Source organism: Crinia signifera, chromosome 4 (assembly GCF_055691185.1).
Source record: "Crinia signifera chromosome 4, ASM5569118v1, whole genome shotgun sequence".
NCBI lineage: Eukaryota > Metazoa > Chordata > Amphibia > Anura > Myobatrachidae > Crinia > Crinia signifera.
In genome coordinates this window covers 174,194,757-174,218,717 of record NC_139220.1, presented here as the reverse complement: position 1 = coordinate 174,218,717, position 23,961 = coordinate 174,194,757, and the positions used below count along the sequence as shown (strand labels likewise).

Here is a 23,961-nt window from a genome sequence, read left to right as displayed (position 1 = left end):
GGGATGGCCAGGAGAGTGCTTGGAGACCAGCTAAGTCACAGACGTTAACAATGGCGGCGACTACAACGCCCCAACTTGTAACCAGGGCAATGAACCGCCCCCATTAAATTCAAGGCACAGCCCGCACTGCGACGGTCTTACCGCCCCTCCTATTGCATGGTGAGGACAGTTCAAGGAAGTGGCCATCGTCCCCCCTCGGGGGCAGGACTCACCAGCGGTCCTGGCAGAGGGTAGCAATACCGCACAGTGACCTCCTGTACCTCAAACTTGACCGCTGATCGAGAGCACCCTCCCGCCAATTATAAATTGATATTTGTAAAGCCAAATTGTGTGAAGGCCGAAAGGCCAGGTGGTAATTGAAGAAAGCAAGGGAGGGAGGGTGGGAATCCAGACTCAAAGAGGAAGAAGGATCACCTGACTACCCCCTAAATACCCCTGCATAAGCTACCACCCATTCTACACCTGATTGGCTACACCTGCAACACTGGACTCTATGGGGTAAGAAACATTTCACTAACTTTATTACACCAATCACAAAATTGCAAGGCTCTTATATGCCCTCATGCCTATGCAGCCCTCGCTTAATCATACAGATAACTTCAGTCAAACTAACTCAAATGTTCTATAGGTGTTCAAAAATGTTTTGGGAAAAGTCAATGAGAGTGGGGACTATTATAAAACGTTGACAGTTCTGTGTTACAATCCCATGGCATTGGTCTGTGGAAGTCCTCAACATCCAGCTAAATCTAAAATGCCCCTAAAACCTTTCTTGTTAAATGCTAAGAAATCAATTACTCTTAACATGCCGGAGACTAATGACAGATAAATAAGCCAGTATTCGATTTCTATCACCAATTACATATAATACATGAACACTATATTATATATTAAGCAGTGGTGCTTTTTCACATCAGAATGTGCAGCGACTAGTCTTTCGTATACTTGCTGCCAAATCCTAAGTGATATATGTGCATCTTCGCCTCCTTAAACTTACCTCCAGGAAGGTAGACATCCCTTTTAGTAGTCTCTGAAATAGGAGCCCTAACAGTCAGCAGCTTGCTCTCTTTGTGGATTTGGGATACTCTTCAGATATGCACACTTGACCTCCTCTACCAATATGTCATCTGCTCATGTCAGCAGGTTTGCTTAGTACATCAAGCAAAGCAATTCAAAGGCTATTCTAATATTCTTAGAATTTGTATTACAAGGCACACAACCCCACTTAATTCATTAAACTTGCATAACTGAGGCAAATAACTAGGCCTCTCTGAATCTGCCAAGGAGACATAGCCATACCCCAGCAGTGGGTGTACTGCTACAGAGGGGACCTGTATTCTCAGTACAGCATGTCAATGTGTTAGCAGGGGTTGAAATCTCTTAAACATGTGGTTAAGAGAGTAAAAAAATATCATATGTTTTTATTAATGAGTATAATTTAGAACATGTGGACAATATACAGTACCATAAAAGGGAATGATGACCTTTCTCCAACAATTCTTTGATCTTCTGTTTCAAAAACTGCAGAGGATTTTCTGGGCATGTAGCACACAGTCCACACAGTAAAGCCTGGAACACAGACACAAAAAACTGTTACTTGCAAAAGATTCATTCGCACAGTGGTGGAATAATTGCTTAGTTATCAGCCAAGATGCAACAATATGTAAAAAAATTTTAATTGGAACTTAAAATGTGCGGTTTGTACCAGCAATAATAATAATACAAAAAAACACAAAACAAATACAGAACAGGCCATCCTCATTACAAACAACTGTGGTGAAATGGTTAAGCTGAGCACACACTAGTATATATCTGCAGATCAATTGATCTGCAGCTATATCTACAGATGGATCGGGCAGCATGTTTTCCATCCACGCTGCCCAATCCGTTGGGAGTGACATCACAAATGGGCCGTCACTCACAAGCAGCTCCTGGTGTGGCTGTACTGGCAGTAGGCGGATCGCCCATACGCACAGCACGTTGTGCCTATATATCTTTAGATATATCGTGCATTGGCTGTGTTGAACTACGCCATTCACAGATATATCCAGGGCTATTTTTGTGCAGGCTCCAGCAGGAACTGTGGCCCTTATTCTAGTTCACTCTTTCTGACAAAATATTTCTAATGCAGCCCACACACGCACCGATTCCAGTGTGCGTTGTGGGCTTAACTAGCACACACAGCATCGCATCGTATGCCTTGTGCATACGATGTGCATGCGATGTGATGCTGTGCTAGAAAAAGCTGGTACAAAAAGTATGTGCAGCACATACTTTTTGTACTGTACGATGAGGTGCCGCGGGAGGGCGCACCCCATGGTACAGCATCGCACCGCCCGCATCGGTGCGTGTGTGGCCTGCATTAGATGGACAAAACCATGTGCACTGCAGGTGAGGCAGGTGTTACTTGTGCAGAGATAATTAGTTTTGGGTGGGGTTTTACACCTGCCTCACCTGCAGTGCACATGGTTTTGTCCATCTAAGAAATATTTTGTCAGAAAGAGTGAACTAGAATAAGGGCCACAGTTCCTGCTGGAGCCTGCACAAAAATAGCCCTGGATATATCGCTTGTACACACTGGCTGATGGTGCACCAATATATTGGCCGTTCAATTGATAACAACTTCCCTGTAAAGCAGGGGTGGGCAATAAGCGTCTCTCCATTTGTTGATGTGGACGGTGAATTTTGGATTACAAATATCGCAACATCATAAAGGACACCCCCCACTGCTTTTATCCTCCAGCATTATTCTGCTTATCCTGCCTTAGTAGATACAGGCAGTGAGTTGACACTTGTGACTGAGGATGTGTTGCCAAGGGTAACAAAGAGAGTACCAGGTTCTGTAAAAGTGCTGTGCATAGATGGTTCCACCAAAAGGTTCCCAACAGTGCGCCAGACCTTAATTAGTGGTATGCGATGCGATGGGCGCCCAGATAATACACAAGTACCTTTTTTTATTTTTTTATTAAGTAGCTCTGTGTTTCATTTGTAGTGTCAGTTATGTGGTGAAGCCTCAACCACTGGTTTCTCCTATTACCATAACCATTATTAATTTGACTTGTCCAGGACCCCTAATCCAGGGCACCCTTTTAAGTGTCTGGAGGCACCCCAGGGTGCCACGACTCGCACTTTGGGAACCACTGATTCATACACTTAAGTTAGGGAGTTCAGTTACATCATACACCTTGGATAGTAGGTAGAGCGGTGAGTGAGTGATGTTACCTCACAGACCAGTCACCAGAGGTAGAGAGTGCTGTTACCGCATTAACCTGCGGTAGGTGAGTGCGGTTACCTCATAGACCTGGAATAAGGAATGCTGCCTGATGTAGTTCCTGAGCTGGGCATCGGTGTTACGCAGAGACGCTGCCATCTTACTGCCGTGAGTTCTCGTCCTGCTGTTCTGTTCTGTATGCTCGGTAACTACTGGCGTCTATCCTGTATCCTAGCAACCGCCTAGACGTCGGCCACGCCCACCCGCCGCCTTGTACAGTATGTCAATACTACGCGCTATCCTATGCTTATAGTGTGACTGGGGTGCGCGCGGGGGTAATGGTAGACGCTAGTCACCTCTCGGGGGGGTGCAGTGCTTCCCTAATACTGGAAGGTCTCATAAATCACGTGTCTTACGGGAGGGGGCTGGACTGTGACGTCACGAGGCACGTGTAAATGCCCTTGCAGCTGGCTTGCTACTGACGTTGGAGTGTAGTATATCGTGTCGTCATAGGGATCCCAGAAAGACTTGACAGACAGAGAACATCTCGCTACACATGTTGCCCCCTCGGGGTTTTGCTGTGGTGGCGAAAAGCCTCCTTGGTTTGGCCCTAGGAGCGGGCGTCTGTTACTGCGCCTATAGGGTGATCATGCCTGCCAGGTACAGGAAGAAGAAGACGGCGGAACATGTGTCAGGCAGCGGCCTCCTGCATAGAGTGTCCGGTATATCGGTCCTAGCAAGCGTTCAGGGAAATAACAAAGGTGAGAAAATGCATATTTAATGGTCTGTAAAGCACAGGGTACATGTATGAAGCAGTAATAAGTAGTGTTCCTTTAAGTCAGGGGTGTCAAACTCAAATTCATCGGGGGCCGCATCAGCACATTGGTCACCCGCAAAGGGCCGGTACACATTCAGAAAGGGGGCGTGGCCATGAACAAATGGGAGTGGCCATGGGCAAAAAGGGCGTTACCACGTCCCCTTTCCGAATGTGTACTACTACAAGTATCATGGTGAGTAGTAGGCTGCCTACCTGTGTCCAACCAGGATGGGGAGAGGGAGAGCTGCTCTTCAAACTGTCTCCTGCACGATTTTTCTTTTTGCTGGTGGTGGCTGCCAGGGGTTAATGTCTGTTGCCAGGGATTCCAGCTCGTTGCCAAGGGGTTAATGTACATTTTCAGGGGTTCTTGCTCGTTGCCAAGGGGGGGGTTAATGTCTGTTGCCAGGGGTTCTTGCTAATTGCCATGGGGTTAATGTCCATTACCAGGGGTTCCAGCTCATTGCCAAGGGGTTAATGTCCGTTGCCAGGGGTTTCAGCTCGTTGCCCAGGGGTTAATGTCCGTTTTCATGGGTTCTTGCTCGTTGCCAGGGGGTGTTAATGTCCGTTGCCAGGGGTTAATATGTGCTTGCCCACCCACCCCACAGTTACTGCTGCCTTTACCTGCGCACAGAATGTTCAGCGTCTGACAGGAAGAGCAGCTCTGCACGTCACCAGGAAGTCGCAGAGCTGTGCTTCCTGTCAGACACTGAACATTCTGTGTGCAAGGACGGAGAGGCGCGGAAGGGCGGGCAGCGGGGGCGGATGGGCAGCGGCGAGGGGGTGGGGGGGTGGGCGGAGGCAGGGGGCCACTTGAAGAGGTCCGGCGGGCCGGATTCGGCCCGCGGGCCTTGAGTTTGACACCCGTGCTTTAAGTAGTCAATCTCTGGGTCTCTTGAGTCACACTCTATCCTGAGCCACCCTGATGTCCTGCTCTGCCTTTCTGCCATCCCTTATCACCTTTTGCTTTCACGTCAACCAATGCCTCTACCTGTCGGTCATTGCCTCAATGCTGACCCCAAATCCTTTACTGCAGGTATAAGCTTTAACATTCCCGTGAATTAATAGAAAAATCACATGCAAGACAGGGACTCATCTCTGCAATTGTGTAAGAATTTAACTTTTTTGCCTCTGCAATGCTACTGTGCATGTGAGGCCATTCTACGGTAAATTGCTGGGGTCCTGTAATACTTTAACTTTCTGACAGGGTCCCAGGTCAAATAGTTTAAGAACCCCTGCTCTAGAGTCTCTTTCTTAATATATGGGTTTATGTTTCTAGTTTCTGTTCTCATAAATCTGTGGCTTTTGCCCCTTTCAGACCGCATATATTACCCGGTATTTTGCAGGTTTTTTTTTACCATTTCAAAGCTGTAATATGTGCTATCTGAAAGGTCCAGAGTGAATTTACCGTTTCCCAAAAAAATATGTAAGTATTTGTAAACAGTAAAAAAGCAGGGTCCTACCCGTTTGAGACCCGTTTTTTTTAACAGTCTGAAACGGTACCCAGGCAGCAGTGAGCACTATTGGTCCTGATCCTTGCATATATAATGAGTGGGGACCCAGCTCCCGTGCATATTTAATGAGCAGGTCCCTGCCCCCTGCATATATAATGAGCGGGACCCCATTACATATGCACGGGAGCTGGGTCCCGCTCATTAAATATGCACGGGAGCTGGGTCCCGCTCATTAAATATGCACGGGAGCTGGGTCCCGCTCATTAGATATGCAAGGAGGGTATAGTTAACGCACGTGCGGGCTCTCTGGCTCCGGCGAATGTGTACTGTGTACTGTGTGTGTGTGTGTGTGTATAGCAGCGGGACAGGGCAGGCTGCAGCGCACAGGGAAAGGCTGACACTCCGCCGTCTGTGATAGTGTGTATCACATTCACTGCGCCCCTCTGTCTCTTTGGGCACTCATGGGTTACACCGTGCTTTACCTACTCGCCACTGCTGCTACCCCGATTTTGAGACTCGTTTTGACTGCTGGTTTCAGACCACAAAAACGGCATTGAAATGGTAAAATACCGTTTCAGATATGCGGTGTGAAAGGGGTTTAAGCTGTCTGATCCGTTTTTAGAAATGTTTAAAAATACCGGGTCAATGCCGTTTTTGCCATCTGAAAGCAGCATTAGAGGCACATCTGGAAGTCAAGCAAACTGGTACATTTAATATTTTCAGGAGGAACCTATACATATCTATAAATTAATTAGACATATGAACCCAGGGACAAATACAGACTTTCTAGTGGGGGTTTCCATATGCTTCATTTTTAGAACAAAGCTAAAACAATAAAACACTTAATATAATTATAAAAGTATAGGTTACATTTTTAAAGAGAAAAATGGAGACCTGAAGTAAGGTGTACACCAGTGGTGGGGAACCTCAGGCCCGGGGGCCATATGCGGGAGATGACAAGAGAGTGAATGAGAATTTTGGTTGTGTCAGTGGAGAGGAATGGTCTGATGCGTGAGATGTTGCGTAGGTGAAAGCGGCAAGACTGTATGAGAGCACGAATGTGGGGGGTGAAAGAGAGGGAGGAGTCAATGATGACACCGAGGCAGCGCGTTTGGACGGTGGAGGTGATCTCGGTTTCACCAATGCTGATGGAGATAGTGGGAGAAGAGGGGATGTTCGGGGGATGGAAGATTAGAAGTTCAGTTTTAGCCATGTTTAGTTTCAGGAAGCGTTGGGTCATCCAGGCTGAGATGGCCGTGAGGCATTTGGAGACCTTGGACAGGAGTGATGGGATAGGTCGGGGGAGGAGAGATAGATTAGGGCAGAGGTCCTCAAAATTTTTTGCTCTGGGACCCCATCAGAAAATAAAAATAATTACAGGATCCCAGCAAGTTATTGCAGAACGTCATCACATCACATGTTTAGTCAGTAGACAGCACATACATGGCAGCATTGTGGAGTCTAAAATAACAGACAATGCAACAGAGTTTTCAGACTCCTTAAAATCACTGACTGAGATTAGAATATTTATCAGCCTGATGGTCAGCAACATGGAGTCGCAACCCCATGCTGAGAAGGTTGGGACCCACTTTGGGGTCAGGACCCACAGTTTGAGAACCGCTGGATTAGGGTATCATCAGCATAAAGGTGGTAATGGAAACCATAGGAGCTGATGAGGGTGCCCAGAGAGGTGGTGGAGAGGGCCAAGGACAGACCCTTGGGGAACACCAACTGGCTGCGGGGTAGTAGGAGAGGAGGAGCTCGGAGTGGAGACAGAGAAGGAGCGATCGGAGAGGTATGAGGTGAACCAGGAGAAGACCGTGCCAGTGATGCCGAAGGAGCGGAGGCTGTTTAGCAGGAGAGGGTGGTCAACAGTGTCAGCGGCAGTCGCCAGTGTGCGGGACGGCTGTAGCAGGACAATTTGTAACATATTTTTAAATATGGCCCCCCGAAGGATTTTTTTCCCCATACAAATGACCCATGGCACAAAAAAGGTTCCCCACCCCTGGTGTACACACTTATTACTCGCTCCCATTCTCGATTGCAGGACTCGTGGAATGCCCTCCGGAGCACAATGTCTCTCCTCCAGTCTCCAAACCTACAAGCGTTCCCTGAAATCTCACCTTTTTAGGCAAGCTTATCAAATCCCAGAACCAGCCATTTAACCTTCATATACCTTTCCTATATAATCACATACCCACTGTACAGTCCACACATATCTACTCTTTTTTTTTTTTTCACATTTTTAATCCTCTTGACTCCTGGCCAAACTGCTGGGTCACCGTATCATACAGCACACCAGGAACCTTTGCATTCTGGTGGAATTAATGCAATAAAGAATATCTATCCTTGTGTATTAATGCCTATTTCCCTATAGATTGTAAGTTTGCGAGCAGGGCCGTCATACCTTTTGGCTGTCTGTAAATACCCAGTTTGTTGTATTGTCTCCTATTGTAAAGTGCAACAGAATATGCTGCACTATATAAGAAACTGTTAATAAATTAATTAATGTAAACCAGCATAAATATTGAAATCTATTAAATTTTGTGGGGGGGGGGTGTGTGTGTGTGTGTGTGTGTGTGTATATGTATGTATGTATGTATGTACACATATATTTTATTGTCGAGATCCTGCGTGACCCAGAAATATTGGTAATATATACTGTACCATAAATACACACAGGACATACATGCACACATACCATAAATACACACAGGTTATACAAGCATACATTCCATATACACACAGGGCATACAGGACACACAACACCCACACAACACCTACCATACAGACACAAAGGACATACATGCACACATACCATACAGACATGCACAGATACTATACAAACACACATATGGCATACAGGCGCATATACCATACATATATACACACACAGCATATTTATAAACATACACAAGCTATAGACACACATAGCATAAACATATCTCTATCTATATCTCCTGGAACAGGTTGGCACTCACTTATAAATCTGTAGACGCCTGGGGTCGCCTCTCAGTAGTCCCACGTAGGAGCCACATAAACAGCCAGCAAATAAGAATCATTTTGAATTGAGGCAATAAAGCATTACATACAACACCACCTCCCTGCTTTTTCTTCAGCTCCGCTAGAGATAAAAAAGAGCTGTCAGCTGTCTCGATCAATCCTCCGGCAAGGATGCGTGTGCGTATGGGGATGGGGGGGGGGTGGGGATACGTACCCCCAGAGCCAGTCTTTAATCCGTCCCTGATTACAGCTATGCAAAGTAGATAGTAATCTCCCCTGAAGCACCCAAGACACCCATGGCATCAATACAGTATGTGCCATATTTTAGAACATTGGCTCATGACATTTATTAACTTCAAGTCGTATTAAATGATTTCAGCTGTTCCTACTGACAAAGCAACAGCCTATGATTTTAACATGTCTCTGTAAAACTTTTAGCATTGATCATGTCTTTGGTATTTCTGATATTAGTAGAAGGGAATCACTGGGTTGCACAATTTTAAATCAAATGAAAAGATCATGATTTAAATCGAAACATTAAAAATGTTAAGATTATTTGGCTCAACTGAATCCTGTAGCTGTAGTCCTGGATCGTGCACAAAGACGCAACTGCACAATCAGTGAGTTCGTACAAGTGTCGAAGCAGCTGTTTCATGATCTTGAAGAGATTGGACTCGCTGATGCCCACTTGCTGGCTAATCTACTTGATCCTATGTACAGGGGAAGAATGGTTCTTCCTGCTGAAATTGAGACTGCTATAAAGTTTGCTTATGTCTACAATCATCAAATTAAGTCATCATCATCATCAACTTTTATGCATCCGTGAAACAATTTGCACCATACATGCTTGAAATGGACACTTTATGCCAAGTATCTCCTCTAGCCTGATGGATTCCATGCACATCTCAACTTCATTTCAACACTTCTGTAGTAAATCTTCTGAAGCAGAGGTTCACCGCATCAAGTGCAGGAATTTTAAGGATTTTTTCAACGTATGGTTTTGTAGAATCCAAAACGCAGCAGATTGGGAAATGAAAAAGCAGCTAATCTGGTTGCATGCTACAGAGCCTTTTCTGTTGAGGACAAACGTGAGGACGTGGACAAAGACATGTACATGTTTGACTCAAATCAAACAATTGAGTGAAATTCGGAACCTAATTGTACTGTTTAATATGTATTTATTATTGTGTTCATTTAGTTATTGTTCTCACTTCAAAAATTGTTCATGTATTATTAAAACAAGGTGTAACATCTAAAATGAAACAGTTTACTTTACTTTTATTAAAATAATCAACCCTGGTGAATCATCATCATTTTGGTTATTTATATTTTACTTTACAATACTATTATGTAGTGTCCTGTCTTCTTAATTGTATAGGCCAGGCATTCCCAACCACGGTCCTCAAGGCACACCAACAGTGCAGGTTTTAGTAATATCCTGGCTTCAGCACAGATGGTTTAATCAGAATCCATCAGATACTAATTAAGTCACCTGTGCTCAAGCCTGGATATCTACAAAACCTGCACTGTTGGTGTGCCTTGAGGACTGTGGTTGGGAATGCCTGGTATAGGCATTTACATAAAAAATTTAATTTGCTTAAGAACATTAAGATCTTAATCTTAAATTATTAATAGAACATTAGAAGAATTGGCTAGTTATATTAATGTACAATTTGTGAATATCTAGTAGTATCTGCTGGGCAAGATCATTGCAATGTTTTGGATGTATCTTCATGTTCCTGCACTGCTCAAAAAATGTTTATTCATATCCTTTTTATTTTTATCATCAGAAAACCTTGTTGCAGAACCTGCAAGTAATCTGGAACCACACCACTTAAAATCACTACTTAATATTCTTTTAACAAACTCTGATTCTTCAATTCAAGAGTCGGCTTTGGTTACTCTCTGCAACAGTGCAGCATTTTCTGCAAATCATGTAAGTAATATCATTTTATGTATAATAATGAAACATCTACAGATTTTCATTTTTTGACTGCTTAAGATGTTTAACATTGTTGTAAGGTACTGGCAGCACATCTGAAGATTGGCTAGTTTGTATGAAAATCTGTTATGGCAGCAAATTACAATCGTCCATTTGTGCCCAAACACAGCAGAAAGATGATTGTCGCTAGGAAGAGATGCATATAACTCACTGGTTACTAAACATTTGAATCATGGCACCCTAGAGAATTAAAATAGTTTTCAATGCATCCTTAGGCCAACCATTTCTTATAGACAGATTTAGATTATTTTTTTTTTTTGTAAATTGTGTTTGTCATCCTTAGGTACAGTTTAGTGGTGAGGGACAGGATTCTCTTTTATTTGTGAACATATTTTATGATTGGAAGCCTAAAGCACTTGTTTTGCCTATTACATTGACCAGTAATGTGAATTGGTCCTGGAGCACCAACCCAGGGCACCCCTCAAAGGTCATCAAGGCACCCAGTTTTGGAACAGTTGAAATTTTTGTTTTCTTTTAAGTAGACTACTTGTATATTGTGTCTTGTACTAAAACACAACTATGTAATGCTGATATTGTTGCCATGTATTTGTTATCCTTTGTTCTAGGATATAATTCGAAATTTGGATGGTGTTAGAATTATCAGTGGATTCCTTTCAGACCCCAATCCAAAAATAAAAGTGAAAGCTTTGAATGCACTCAACAACCTCAGTATGAACCTGAAAAACCAGGAACAACTAAAGGTGACATAAAATATATAACTCTAGTAGTCCCAATCAATGCATACTGAATATCATCTAGCATATTTTCTCTATTTCCACATTTGCATCATTTCCTATATGAAAAATAGAAGCCTATGTATTGCCTTTTTGCTTTTTTTTTTCTAGAACTGAAACATTTTATTGAACTGCTTTACATATGTCATAACACTGTATTTTATGTCTTTAAATGCCTTTGTGACATTTTTATAAACAGTCCCCTTACAACGGAGCTCCCCGCCGCCTCGCTGCCGGTCACCGATGCTCGCCCCCACTTCTATAGTTTTTATCAGCACTGCATAGGCCACCCAGTGGTTGAGTTGTATACTGCATGGCATGTCCTTGCTGCAAGTTTTTTATCATGCACTAAGATCTTCTTTTTGGCCCAATTTGATGATCATTGAATAGGGATACATGCAAATGTTTAAATATATGTTACAGTAATGTTTTCTGATCGTGATCACTGCACTGTTGCTAAAATGTTTGTTTTGTTACCCAGGATTTAATAACTGAAATATGTGAGGATAGCCTAGCATCTCCACTGAATTCTGAAGTCCAACTGGCTGGTTTAGGACTGGTTATTAATATGTCTGTCACAAATAACTACCATGACAAGATGGTAGCCTATATCCCTAGCTTTCTCAGTCTACTGGTGGAAGGAAATGAAATTACACAGGTAATTATGCTATACTTCATAAGGCTATATACATGCTAGTTCAAACACTCAGGTCTGCAGGATTCCTGTTCTCGAACATGACCATGGTGGCCCAGTAGTAGGAGCAGAGTAGTGGAAGCTTGGTGGTCTGGTGTAGCTTCTGCACATGGACTGAGTATAGGAAAGGTCACATGGAGACCAGTTTGTGTAACGCTGATTGCAGTGCTGAGTATCGAATACCCAAGATAAAGGCTCGGAATCTAAACCCCACGGTGGTCTTTTCCAATGACACCTGTAAGGGGATATGGGTTTTGCGACCCCTCTACCTGGGGTTCCCCTACTACTCGTAGTGAATTAAGATGATACTGTGGATTGAAGAGGCTGACACTTCTGGGACTGGTTAGGCTATATTGCGCTGGAACCAGATGGCATTTAGCTGTGCTGCGAGGCAGGACTAAGCTGGGACAAAGTAGACTTGAATTAGGATGGAACAGACAGGATTGGACTACAATGGGTAGACTTGAGCTAGGCTGAAAAGGTAGTGTAGCAACTTGATCCTAGCGCAACAGGTTTCCTATCTCAGAAGCACAGGAAAGGTAACCACACAAGGATCTCAATCACCTCTGGCTTCTGCCCCCTGTACTTAACCTCTGCCTCCTGCCCCCAGCACCTCACCTCTGCCTCCTGCCCTCCGCACCTCACCTTTTGCCTCCTGCCCTCAGCACCTCACATCTGCCTCCTGCCCTCAGCACCTCACCTCTGCCTCCTGCTTCCAGCACCTCACCTCTGCCTCCTGCTTCCAGCACCTCACCTCTGTCTCCTGCTCCCAGCACCTCACCTCTGCCTCCTGCCCCCAGCTCCTCACCTCTGCCTCCTGCTCCCAGCACCTCACATAAGCCTCATGCCAGCACTTCTCCTGCTGCACTTTACCTCTGTCTCCTGCCCCCAGCACCTCACCTTTGCCTCCTGCCCCCAGTACCTCACCTCTACCACTTGCTCAACACACCGTTAGCCTTCTGTCCCCAGCACCTCTCCTGCACCTCACTTCTGCCTCCTCTTGTCCCAGTCCCTCACCTTTGCTTCTTGATGGCAATGAAATGAACCCTAGGCAACAAAAATGAACCCCTGGCAATAAGCAGGTGATTTACATTTAATTTTATTAGAAGCCTAACTGTGGGACATTGCGTGCAGAATCTTGTGTCTGGTGCATTGCGGTGTGTAGCATAATGCATTTTTGGTTGCTGTCCTGCGTCCCACCTGGGGCCGGCAGTGTCCTGCGGTGAATAGACAGTGTGCAAATGTGCACAGCGTCTATTCAGAGAGGCTGGGGGCATGCCCAACAGCTCTCAGAGCACTGGCCATGCCTCCATAGCAGAAAAAAATGGGGGACGTGGCCTCGCAGAACCACGGTTATAGGTCCTCCCCCATAATTTCAGGCACAGATGTCCTTTCTCCTCTGCCTCCCAGTGTTGGGAGGTATGTATGGACATTGCAGTGTGTGACATATTGTGTCTGGGGCATCGCAGTGTGTGGCATAATGTGTAAAGGACATTTTTTGGTTATTATGCAGCTTTTTATTCTTTTGTATTTTAGTAGCTCTTCAGGTGGTTTATTTTTTCGTGAGTAGCTCACGCCCCAAGAAAGGTTGGAGACCACTGATCTATACACTGCGTCTTCTGGCATACTTTATCTGATTTATAGTAGAAACTAGAAGCTTTATAACAGAGTGTTGCGTGTTAATACAGCAGGAAGTCCTTTTCATGGAGTCTCAAAGGTTCTGTAGAAAACCATTATATTTAAAAGGGTACCTTAACAGTTACTTACCCACATTATGTGGAAGATTTATCAAATAGGGCATGTGAAGGTTATTCTAGCTGTTCTTTATCTAGTGCATTCTACAGAATAACTAGAATCTTGTTGGTGTGAACAACATCTCCAATTGTCTTTTGGGTTTGATTTCACTATTTTAGAGGAAGATTTAGTTGATGAGGTACTACATGTAATTGGCTTTTATATACTTTTATCATTTGTGTAACAGATTGTTATGTTATGGTTATGAATCAATATGGATGATTGAGCAGGTACTATTGTAGTTTTGTATGATGAAGTAATGGCATTTACTATTTGCAATGTATGTCCATGTTTTATATGGTTCTAGTATAAATAGTCAACACCAAATGGATGACATGCACAAGTAGACAGACAAAAAAATCGACATAGAACTGGTCGACACATGAAAAGATCAACAATGTAGATTTCAGAACATGGAATTCAAATTAGTGTACCACGCCCCCATGCTTCAACGGTCCTAATCTTGGACTCCCAATTGGAGTATGAAAAAGTAAAAAAACTAAACAACCTCCTTGTCTACCTTTTTAATATGTTGACAATTTCGTGTAAACCATATGCTATTGACCAGATATGAGTTTTATATTATTATACCTTTTAAAGAGAATTAGAAGATATCACTGCAGCGTTTTGTGAATTTAGATTCACATTATGCTCCGATTTTACCCTTTTAAACTCACTATTTCACTTATATCCCTTTCACATCGAAAATGCCGGTTTGCACCTGGGATTTAGACACCGGTCCTTCCTGGGAGTGACCTGGCATTTGCAATGTTTGTCTGCCCATAGCAACCTGGCATATTGCCAGATCGCTGATCCCAGACAGGGGCAGAGCTGCGGGGCATCATCGTGGGTGTGGGAGGAGGCAGCACGAGCGGACACTGTCTCCAAGCGTTGCCTCCTCCATGGTGTGAATGGGATCCTGGTTAGCCGTTCACACTGCACAGCAACCCAGGTCCGACCCAGGATTCTTTTTTAACCCGGGTTTGAATACCAGGTCGCTGGATCTGGAAAACTAATTTTTGCGTTGTGAAAGGAGTATTTGAATTTAAGACGTGGAAACCTGTATCATTGAGAGCGGCACTTGCTGACAAATGTGGTAAACTTATATACAGGTATTTGAAAATGTTCTTCCGCAAATGTACATAAGATTTGCTAAATTCTCATGGCTCACTGTATATCGTTAATCATGGACAGCCATTTGCAAAGCAGGGGCCAGTATTCTGCAGTCTGTTCAGTTCTCATTTAGGATGCTTTAGGATTTGAACTTCCTATGTGTGGGCATATTTGGTATTTTGTCATTCTAAAAGGAAAAAAAATAAAGTTCCACACATGTCATTAACATTAGTTAGCATTTCTTACAGTAACGGTCTATGCACACTTGTGTTGGCCAATTAGCCATTATAAATGGCAACATATTGCAGGGTGTATAAAAAAAATGACTGATTATGATATAGTGATCAGGATGGAAAGGTAAGGATCATATTATTATCACAACAACTGACAGTATAATTGGTTGTTATTATTATTATAATTTATAAGGCGCCACAAGTGTTTCGCAGCGCCATACAAAGGAACAATACAGGGAGACAAAACTTGGCATAACATTGAATAAATAACAAAAATGGAGTACAAGTATTTGGTTGTTGCTTGACAGTGCTACCGGTACCCTGACAGATTGACATTGTAGAATTATTCTAATTTGGACCTGTATTTCGACTTTTATTGCTTTTTTTTCACCCAGTTATTTTCTTTTGTCCAGAAATACACATTAAAGGTACTTGTGAACATGTCTGCAAACCCTTTGATGACCACGCCACTACTCTGTAGTAAGGTAAAACTTTTCTTATTTTTGGTATAAAAGCATCTAAATTTGTAATAACCATTTTTTTTATACAATAATTTTTATTGAGAAGTTTTTGCATTGACAGAACAACCAAAAATATAAATAGGTAGCTGGAACAACGCAATTAACTGCATAGTGGGCAAGAACATGGAAAACAGGAGCATATATTCATACAGAGAGAGAAGAAGGGTCATTGTATCATTCACATAACGCACATTCTATCACCATATAGTATTAGTATCACAACTATACCCGAAGGCACCAATCAGGCACAGACCTATAAAGGTAGTATAGAATATAAAGTGGAATATCACCTATAGATTAACGTGTACAATACCCTCCCATATAGTTGAAATCACTTAGAATGTTAACTGCAGTAACCAAACAGAATTAAGAGAATTACCATGAATCCAGCTACCAAGTAAAAAAAATGAAATTAAGATAATACCCAAAGCAAACCCACCTCATAACCCCCCACCCTGTACAACCTACCCCCAATTTAGACATACTAACTATTATAGACCATAGGAGAGGGTAAAGTAGTAGCCCTTAGCTAGACCAAAATCACATCAAATCTACGCTAACAATAGGATATGGACATTTCTATGGTAGCTAATCTATACCAAAAAAAACTACCTTACTCCATCCCGCCCACCCACCCACCCAACAGAAGGATGACTACAGTATGGACCATCTGGGGCAATGGCCGTATGATAACAAAGTGTATCGGATGCATTATTTCAGGATAATAAGTCGCACAGGTAAGTATTACCTACACCTATCTTCCCAAAAATGGCTGCAACAGCCCAGAGCATCACATTAATTATTTAACCAAACATCTCATCTCCTCCTCGCACAGGATCGTACAATGAAATAGGAGAAATAATTAAAAAAAATGTACATAGGTAGAGGAATAATGATCAAGAGAATAAAGGTGAAAATAGCAAAAAAAACTATTCTGTATATGTCAGTTTCAGTCCGGCCAGTTATCAAATCTAAGGTATGGCAAAAATATAGCAGGAAAAGTACATCCAATCTTGTAACTGTAGACAAAGGAAGGGTATGTAATGAAAGTAATAGATAACAGAATTTTTGGTGCGGTATAGAGTTTTAGTTTGGCCAGTCCTCAATTCCAGTACATGGAGGGGATACGACACCAGACTTCTCATCAGGATAAGTTCCATACCAAGCAGAGCGACAAATCGAAACTGGTATGAAGACCATTAAAGGTATGTATGGTAGTTCTGGCCACTCATCGACAGATAAAGAACATCTAAGCAGAGTATTCAAAAAAGGCTTAACTGCAGATACAATTTCCTGAGGGCACATACCCTCAGCACATAGAAACACAGGAGCCATATACGTTTCAGTAACACAGCGCTCAGGAAGACACTGCAGCGCATGTACTGCGGTTGAAAGAGGGTAAAGTAATGTCTCTACAGACATCCATAAGTGTGGCAATAAGCCTATTGGCAGAGACATGAATGGCTTGCAGGATCTGAAGCAGTGGATCTTCCATCCTGCACTCCATGTGTGGATGGAATAAAGGTGCAAAAATAGACTCAAAGCCACAAAGGAGCTTCAGATAGCACCTCTCCAATATGGCAGATTGGCAAGATAGGCAGCAACAAGTCACTCCACACCCTCACCAGCACACAACAGACAGCAGAGAGGTCCAAGAACACAAAGTTATACAGATCCACTGTACAGGCTGCGGTTGCAGGGGTAATCTGTCCTTGCTAGATACAAGAGCTGGCTTAATTACAGTGCACTGTATATCAATGCCTCTGTATATATAGGAAATATTAGGCAGTCCCAGGCCCATTTAAGCTGTAAATGTATAATTGTGCTTGGTATAGCAAAGTTCCCCTGTTCAATAGGGCTGCTACTTCCTCCTCATCACCACCATGTGCGGTGGGACCTCCCCAGTCCCCAAATGTCAGGGCACAGAGGACACAGCAGGGATAGCTGTTGCAGGGAGCAGCGGGATATAGCGTCCTCTCACATGCCCGCCAAAACCACGCCCCTTGTAATAACCATTTTTATCCAATATTGGATCATTTGAAATTGCTACACTATGTAGGCAGGACACTCTGTTCATATAAGAGATAGTTATTTGCATTCATCTGAGGCTGTGTCACTCCCATTGCCAGCCCATCAGACGATAGAGCATTGAGAGCTTGATGGCTAATGGGAGCTGAAGACCATTTACCAGGTCACAGTGGCTCAGGAGTACTTATACCCAATTAATCTACCAGCAATGGAGTGTGCAGATTCATCCCAACAGCCGTCTTTCTGTGGCCAAATACCATAAGGCCTACCCTCAAAAGGTCAACACAAACAAAACCTCAACATGAAAAGTATGAAAAAGTCCCGCCCAAAAATGTAAAAACAAAAAACATCATGTCGAACTTTTCATATGTCAATCATCATTAAGATCTTGTGAAGCCACCAGGGCTACCATCAGGACCTCTTTTGGAATTGTTGAATGTTTAATGGAGACAATATCATAAACCAAGTCCTTACTTATGGATCTCTAGTTATAAAGGCTCTATAATACCACTCCTATATTCACTATCAATCCAGTATATCTGTAGATCTATCTACCTTTTTCGGAGTGACATTATGCTTACAGACTGAATGTAGCTATATTTAAAAGCTTTAGCAGAGAATGATTTGCATACCTACCTCTAATTTAGTAGGCGTTTTCCAGTTTGGTTTCTATTTATATAGAATTTCCTCAAATCCATACATATTTTAAGGCTATTGTCCTTTGCATTCTAGATTATACTACAAATGATTTTTATTATCACATTATTTATTTATTTCAATAAAAAAAAAAGTGATTTATATTGGAGATTGGAGTCAAAGGGCGATTGGAGTCAAAGGGCGGTATTCAATTGTTATAGTGCATGCAATCTATCTTAAGTCCCAAGGGGAATGTAAGGAGATATTCCGTTGAACTTTATTGCACTCGTAAATCAATTTGCATGGCTAAACCTAATCAAACGGGTCTTTTTTTTTTTTTGCATATTTCAGCTTGCTACCCCAGAGGGAGCTTGAGCTGATATGCAGGCAGTTGATAGCACACCAACCGAGCAACAATTGACTAGTTCTGATGGGTGAAAGCTAGTAGGGGGGGGGATGCTCTGTTCCTGGTAATGTAGGATTGGCATCACCTGTGGCGAGTTAGGTAATTGATAAGAAAGGTGTTTCACCACAGGTGATGGCAATCATACATTACCAGCGAAGTCCAGGATCAGAGCATTTTCTCCCTGAAGGAAAGGGTCAGGTAGGCAACCCTGCTATTTATGTATTTAAAAATGATTTTAGTCATTAAATAAAAACACAATTTTATTACCCTTTGGAATGCTTACTCTTCCAGGCATAAATGATTACTATATGCATAAATACTGTTGTTTTCTACATCTGGACTGAAATTCACTGGAAATTGTTGTTACGATCCGCCTCCAGTGGATCAGTGTAAATGAGCAGTTGATATATACTGTTTTGTAGCTTGTATGTTTTCCCTGGATCTGTACTCCAGGTTTTGTGGATCCAGCTCCCTGGGTTTCATGCATACCTTGTTCTTGGGTGTGGCTGCATGCAGGGCCGTAACAAGATATTCATAGGCCCCATAGCAAAAGTTTATAAGGGCCCCCTATTTACCAGCTGGTAATACATGTATGTAAAACACATTACTTAGATCAGGGGTGTCCAAACTTTTTGTGACGAGGGCCAGATTTGGTGAAGTCTAAATGTGTGGGGGCCAACCATTTAGCCTGACATTCTTTGAATCATTAATCACATCAGAATGGTCCCCCACTCTGCCCCCATTCACTCTATGTCCCCTAGCCTGCCCCCATTCACTGTGAGTCCCCCAGCCTGCCCCTCCTTCACTATATGTTCCCCACTCTGCACCCATTCACTCTGTCCCCCAGCCTGCCCCCTTTTTCTTAATGTCCATCAGTGCCTCCATTCATTGTATGTCCCCAAGCCTGACCCTCCTTCACTGTATGACTCCCATTCACTGTATGTCCCCCAGCCTGCCCCTCTTCCCCCATCTCTGAATGGCCATCACTGCCTCCATTCACTGTATGTCCTCCAGCCTGACCCTTCTTCACTGTATGTCCCCACTCTGCCCCCTCCCTTCTCTGTATGTTTCCAAGCCCCTTGTGTGAGCCAGAGGCAGGAGAGGCAAAGCAGGCACTGCAAGGACAGGAGATGCTTGGGCTCCCGCTGCTGCCCTCCTCCACTCTGCATGTTACGGGAGCAAGCTTCCCCCTTGCTGCACCCCCTCCCCACACACTGCTGTGACTGTGATTGTGGAGTAGGGTGATCTACGATTGCAGCAGCAGGGGTAGGACGCCAAACACATCTGACTGTGGCGGCTGGCACCTCCTCACTGCAGCAGACAGAAAGGTAAATGCCCCACCTTTAGGGGGTTATTCTGATCGGTGCGGCCAAACGTGCGTACGTTCCATATTAGCGTACGCTCTCCGTACGCGGCCGTTGAGGTTAAGTCCACCCACAAATCAGCCGCATACGTACGGCCAGAAACAACGTCGAAGGGGAGTGGCGTACAATTGAGCGTACGCCAACGTACACGGACGGATCAGCCCTTAGACTCCGACAACTGGCGTACAACAGAGCGTACGCCCCCGTTTACAGGCGTCTCTCGTCCGTCTTCCCACCGACTTCTTGCGGCTATCTGAGCGTACGCCACCGTGCACGGATGGGTCTCTATTGTTTTTAATGTAAAACTCAGCGTATGTCACCGCTCATGAGAGTGAGCGTACGTCCGTGCACGCTGGCATACCCTTCACATATATGGACCTGCAAATCTTGCCTTTCAACTATGATTAAATGAATTATTCTAATTGTTATTCAATTATTGTTTTATATTACCTCAATTGTCTACCTTAATGAACACCCTAATAAAAATACATTTTAACCCTCCTTACATGTATATTTATTATGTTCTAATGTTGCATTTTAATCACTATCTATGTGTCCCCACATTGCTGTTACTTTTAGATCAACTTATGTTGATGTTACAGTGAAAACGTTGACACATGTCGACTTGTGTAGATTGAGTGTGCTACTGTGTAAAGTCTATGAAAGCACGTAGTGAATGTGTATAACTGTTTAACAAATACCTACCTTAGCATATATAAGCAGGTCTTACAAAGATTCTTACCTTAAATTAAACAAACCTTTAAATGTCGAGAAGTATAGAAAGATAAGCTTCCAAGGTGTTTGAGTGCTGTGTGTGGCTTGCAGGTAGTGAAATCATGGTTTGGACTTAAGCAATGCTGCAGTCTATTATTACATTCAGGTGTATGTGTTTGAGTAGTAAGCAGCGTAAATTAGCAAACCCAGGCGCACGCTGTCATGCGGTATCTGTAGGGGTGGTCTGAGGTGGCGGTTGGCGGCCGCCTGTTTTGTGTCCGAAATGAACGGTGCTTTAGCCGATCGAGCGGTAGTAGCACCGTTCATTTTTGGTGCACACCCCAGTGTACGCCCATGTTTACGCCCATTTTCCCTCATTATTTCGGCCGCTCCCCTCAACACGCCCCTATGCCGCCCCCAATGCCCGTACTCTCGCGTACAGGTTTTTTCGCACGGAGAGACCCGTCCGTAAGCGTTGTGGAGTGTTCGCGCCTGCGCATTGGAGATGGTACGCATGCGCAGATCATTAAAAACCACGGAACGTACGCGTACGGCCCGCCCGCACCAACCAGAATAAGGCCCTTAGTGTCCTGTGCTGTGCTTCCCACATCTGATGCTCTGCCCGCTTCCAACTGGAGGCTGAAGGCCGCTTGAAATGACAGCAGGGGCCGCCATTGGCCCCCGGGCCTGACTTTGGACATGTCTGACTTAGATGGTAAAGATGGGCCCCCTTCAGCTCTGGGCCCCATAGCAGCTGCACCCCTTGCACCTATGGTAGTTACGCCCTTGGCTGCATGCAAGGTTATTTAGTTAGGTTCTCAGCATGCAGACCCTGCCAGTTATAGTTCTGTTTATGTCTAGTCAGAGGTCTGTCCTAGCTGCTTGTTAGCTTGCAGAGAGTTCCTAGTTCGCAGTACAGTTTGGTTTGTCTAGGCTCCTGCTCCAGAGCGGTCCCAGTCCTTGTAGCCAGTGTCCCATGCCCAGCTCTGCTTGTGCTACAGTGTCCGTGTTCCTGGTCCCAGTCAACAGTCCTGTCTGCCTGCGCTGCAGCCTCCTGAGATCTGTCTGCTGTAATACCATCATTCCAGATAAGTCAGGGGCTTCTCCCTGCAGCTGTTTCTTTTATAATTATTTTGTACAGTACCATCTCTGCATTGTTGTAGCAGCTCGCACTGTGGGTCTGGTTGCCCTCTAGGGACCATTCCTTCCTTGTGCAGTCTGGGCTTGTATTTGTTATTTACCACCTTTTTTTGTAGACTCTGGGATACCCCATCCTGTGTGTCTCTTTAGTCCGCTCTCCTCTTGCACTTTCCTCACCTTTCGGACACGTTGTCTCACGTAAGGCCTGGCGACATCGTATTGGTGCTGGCATAACCAGCTCCTTCGAACACGGTTGTTATAGGTGAAGACTAGCACCGCACGTGTCCGTCAACCACGAGGTGGGGCAACAGAGTTAGGGGTCAGGTTTGGTGGTAGCTTCCAGAGTCCTAACAACAATTGTACATGGGATTGTAATCATTTAAGTATTTTTAACAGGAGAAACAAAATGTCACACAGAAGATGTGTTCCTATAGAATAGTGGTCACCATGGCGGTATAATTATATACGTCTTGTATATTATTTTGGAAGTATTTTTCATCCAGATGGGGACTCACTGCTAGCAAACAACCAATTCAGATGTAATAACGCAGGGCCAGATAAATCATGGTTGCCATGAAGACAATTGGTACTGGCAACCCAAGAAAGCTCTCCGGTCTCTGCCAACCCCTTGTGTTGGAACTATGCTTTGCATGGCAACAACAGTATTGTCCGGGAATGAAAAAAATTGTTCAAGACATTTAGATTATATCTCCACCACCCCATCGCCTATTTTGCTTTTGGTTTTAGCTCTAGAACACGTTCTGTTACTGCAATTGAAAACTGTTTAAAAAAAAAAAAAATGCAGCCAAATGGGTTGGTAAAATAACTTACCATTGGGTGTTCGGTTTATCGGTCAACAATGTTTAAATTATTGTTAGGCTGATTCTAAAAGGTCAACTAGGTCTACGTTGACAAAAGGTTGAAGTGGCAGTGGTTGACACATGAAAAGGTTAACTTGGGTTTTTAATTGTTTTCTTCATTTTAATGACTTTCAGACACCAATTGGAATGGTTAAGTGTGCCAAGACCAGCAAGGTAACTGGCTCGAAGCATGGCAAGTGTATGTGTGACACTAATTGGGGATCCATATGGTCTGGTGTCCATATGAACATGAAAAAACTTGAAAAAACTCATGTCTGCCTTTTATCAATGTCAACTTACAGATGTATGGTTCAGCAGCTTGTGCGGCATGTCAAAATTGCACCATGGCGTGGAATTGCCGCTCAATGCATTTTTGTGAGCCACAGGACTGAATTAGAGTCACGCATGTGGTGATGGGGTTGCACCAAATGCCATGGAAGTTGCACGTGGCAATTGGCACAGCAACGATGAGCGTGGCTACATCTGTATTAACGGTCTGTTTGGACAATGTCCACTTTTTAATCTGGAATGTTGGCAGAGTGCATAGCCCCCCACAAATAATTTTCTATTTCCCACTAATCCCAAATTATTATACAGTATCTATTGTAGGATGATATCTGTAATAGGATGGTATATTGCCTACATGGAACATAACTGTATTAGACAATAATTCTACATTTCGTCTTTTCACAGGCACAACCATCACTGACCTCTCTCTTTGGCAGCTGCATGAATAGTGATGTTCTTATCAGAATACTGACATTCACAACAAATCTATTTGAGAATCTAGGAAGAGAACAGCACTGTCACTACAATAATGACTCATTGTATGTTCTTCTGTTTGGAGATCCAGCTCTTTTCCAGAGATATCTGGAACCATTGTTACTACATCCTGAAATAGAAGTAAAAGAACAAGTCACTAGACTTTACTTTCAGCTCCCAAGATTGAAACAGTTATAACTATCTATATATTGTGTGTGACTATATTAATGTTTTGAATGATTTTTACTGTTAACAATGACTTTATAAAGACTCTAAGGAGTGGTGTGGTATTCTTAGTACAGCACTTGAACTTTTCCTTCCATTGTCAATCTGCCCAACATTGCCGATATAGTTTTTATTATTATTCTCCTTTATTTATATGGCACCACAAGGGATCCCAATTACAGATTACAAGAGGACAAGTACAAGGTCCTGTTGGCAAATGAATGCTATATAAATAAAAATCTTATTTTCTATTTTA

General features: G+C 43.5%; 2 protein-coding genes across 3 annotated transcripts in view; one reads left to right on the top strand and one right to left on the bottom strand.

The window, feature by feature from the left end:
• The window catches only part of FBXL13 (F-box and leucine rich repeat protein 13), a 167,842-nt gene extending 159,252 nt beyond the window's left edge, over nucleotides 1–8,590 (bottom strand). Inside the window, exons 1-2 of one of the 2 annotated variants that reach the window (XM_083183033.1) lie at nucleotides 8,458–8,590; nucleotides 1,463–1,566 (exon numbers count right to left, since the gene is read on the bottom strand). Coding sequence is in view for 1 of the 2 variants with exons in the window: in XM_083183032.1 (XP_083039158.1) it covers nucleotides 1,463–1,566; nucleotides 3,290–3,367 (182 nt within the window). In the remaining variant the exon portion in view is untranslated. Of the gene's footprint in view, nucleotides 1–1,462; nucleotides 1,567–3,289; nucleotides 3,608–8,457 lie in introns of those variants that run through there. The other variant, XM_083183032.1, reaches the window with a different exon arrangement.
• On the top strand, nucleotides 3,519–23,961 carry ARMC10 (armadillo repeat containing 10). The gene is made up of 6 exons (XM_083183036.1): nucleotides 3,519–3,969; nucleotides 10,270–10,415; nucleotides 11,048–11,182; nucleotides 11,697–11,873; nucleotides 15,463–15,534; nucleotides 23,412–23,961. The coding sequence occupies exons 1-6, from the start codon at nucleotides 3,765–3,767 to the stop codon at nucleotides 23,676–23,678; spliced, it is 1,002 nt and encodes a 333-aa protein (XP_083039162.1). The 5' UTR covers nucleotides 3,519–3,764; the 3' UTR covers nucleotides 23,679–23,961.

Bases quoted from the DNA above. Each gene is read 5' to 3' on its own strand.
- ARMC10 (XM_083183036.1), top strand. From the start codon at position 3,765: ATGTTGCCCCCTCGGGGTTTTGCTGTGGTGGCGAAAAGCCTCCTTGGT. The intron at 3,970-10,269 runs GTGAGAAAATGC...TTTTATCATCAG, and splicing joins CGTTCAGGGAAATAACAAAG to AAAACCTTGTTGCAGAACCT. The intron at 15,535-23,411 runs GTAAAACTTTTC...GTCTTTTCACAG, and splicing joins CGCCACTACTCTGTAGTAAG to GCACAACCATCACTGACCTC.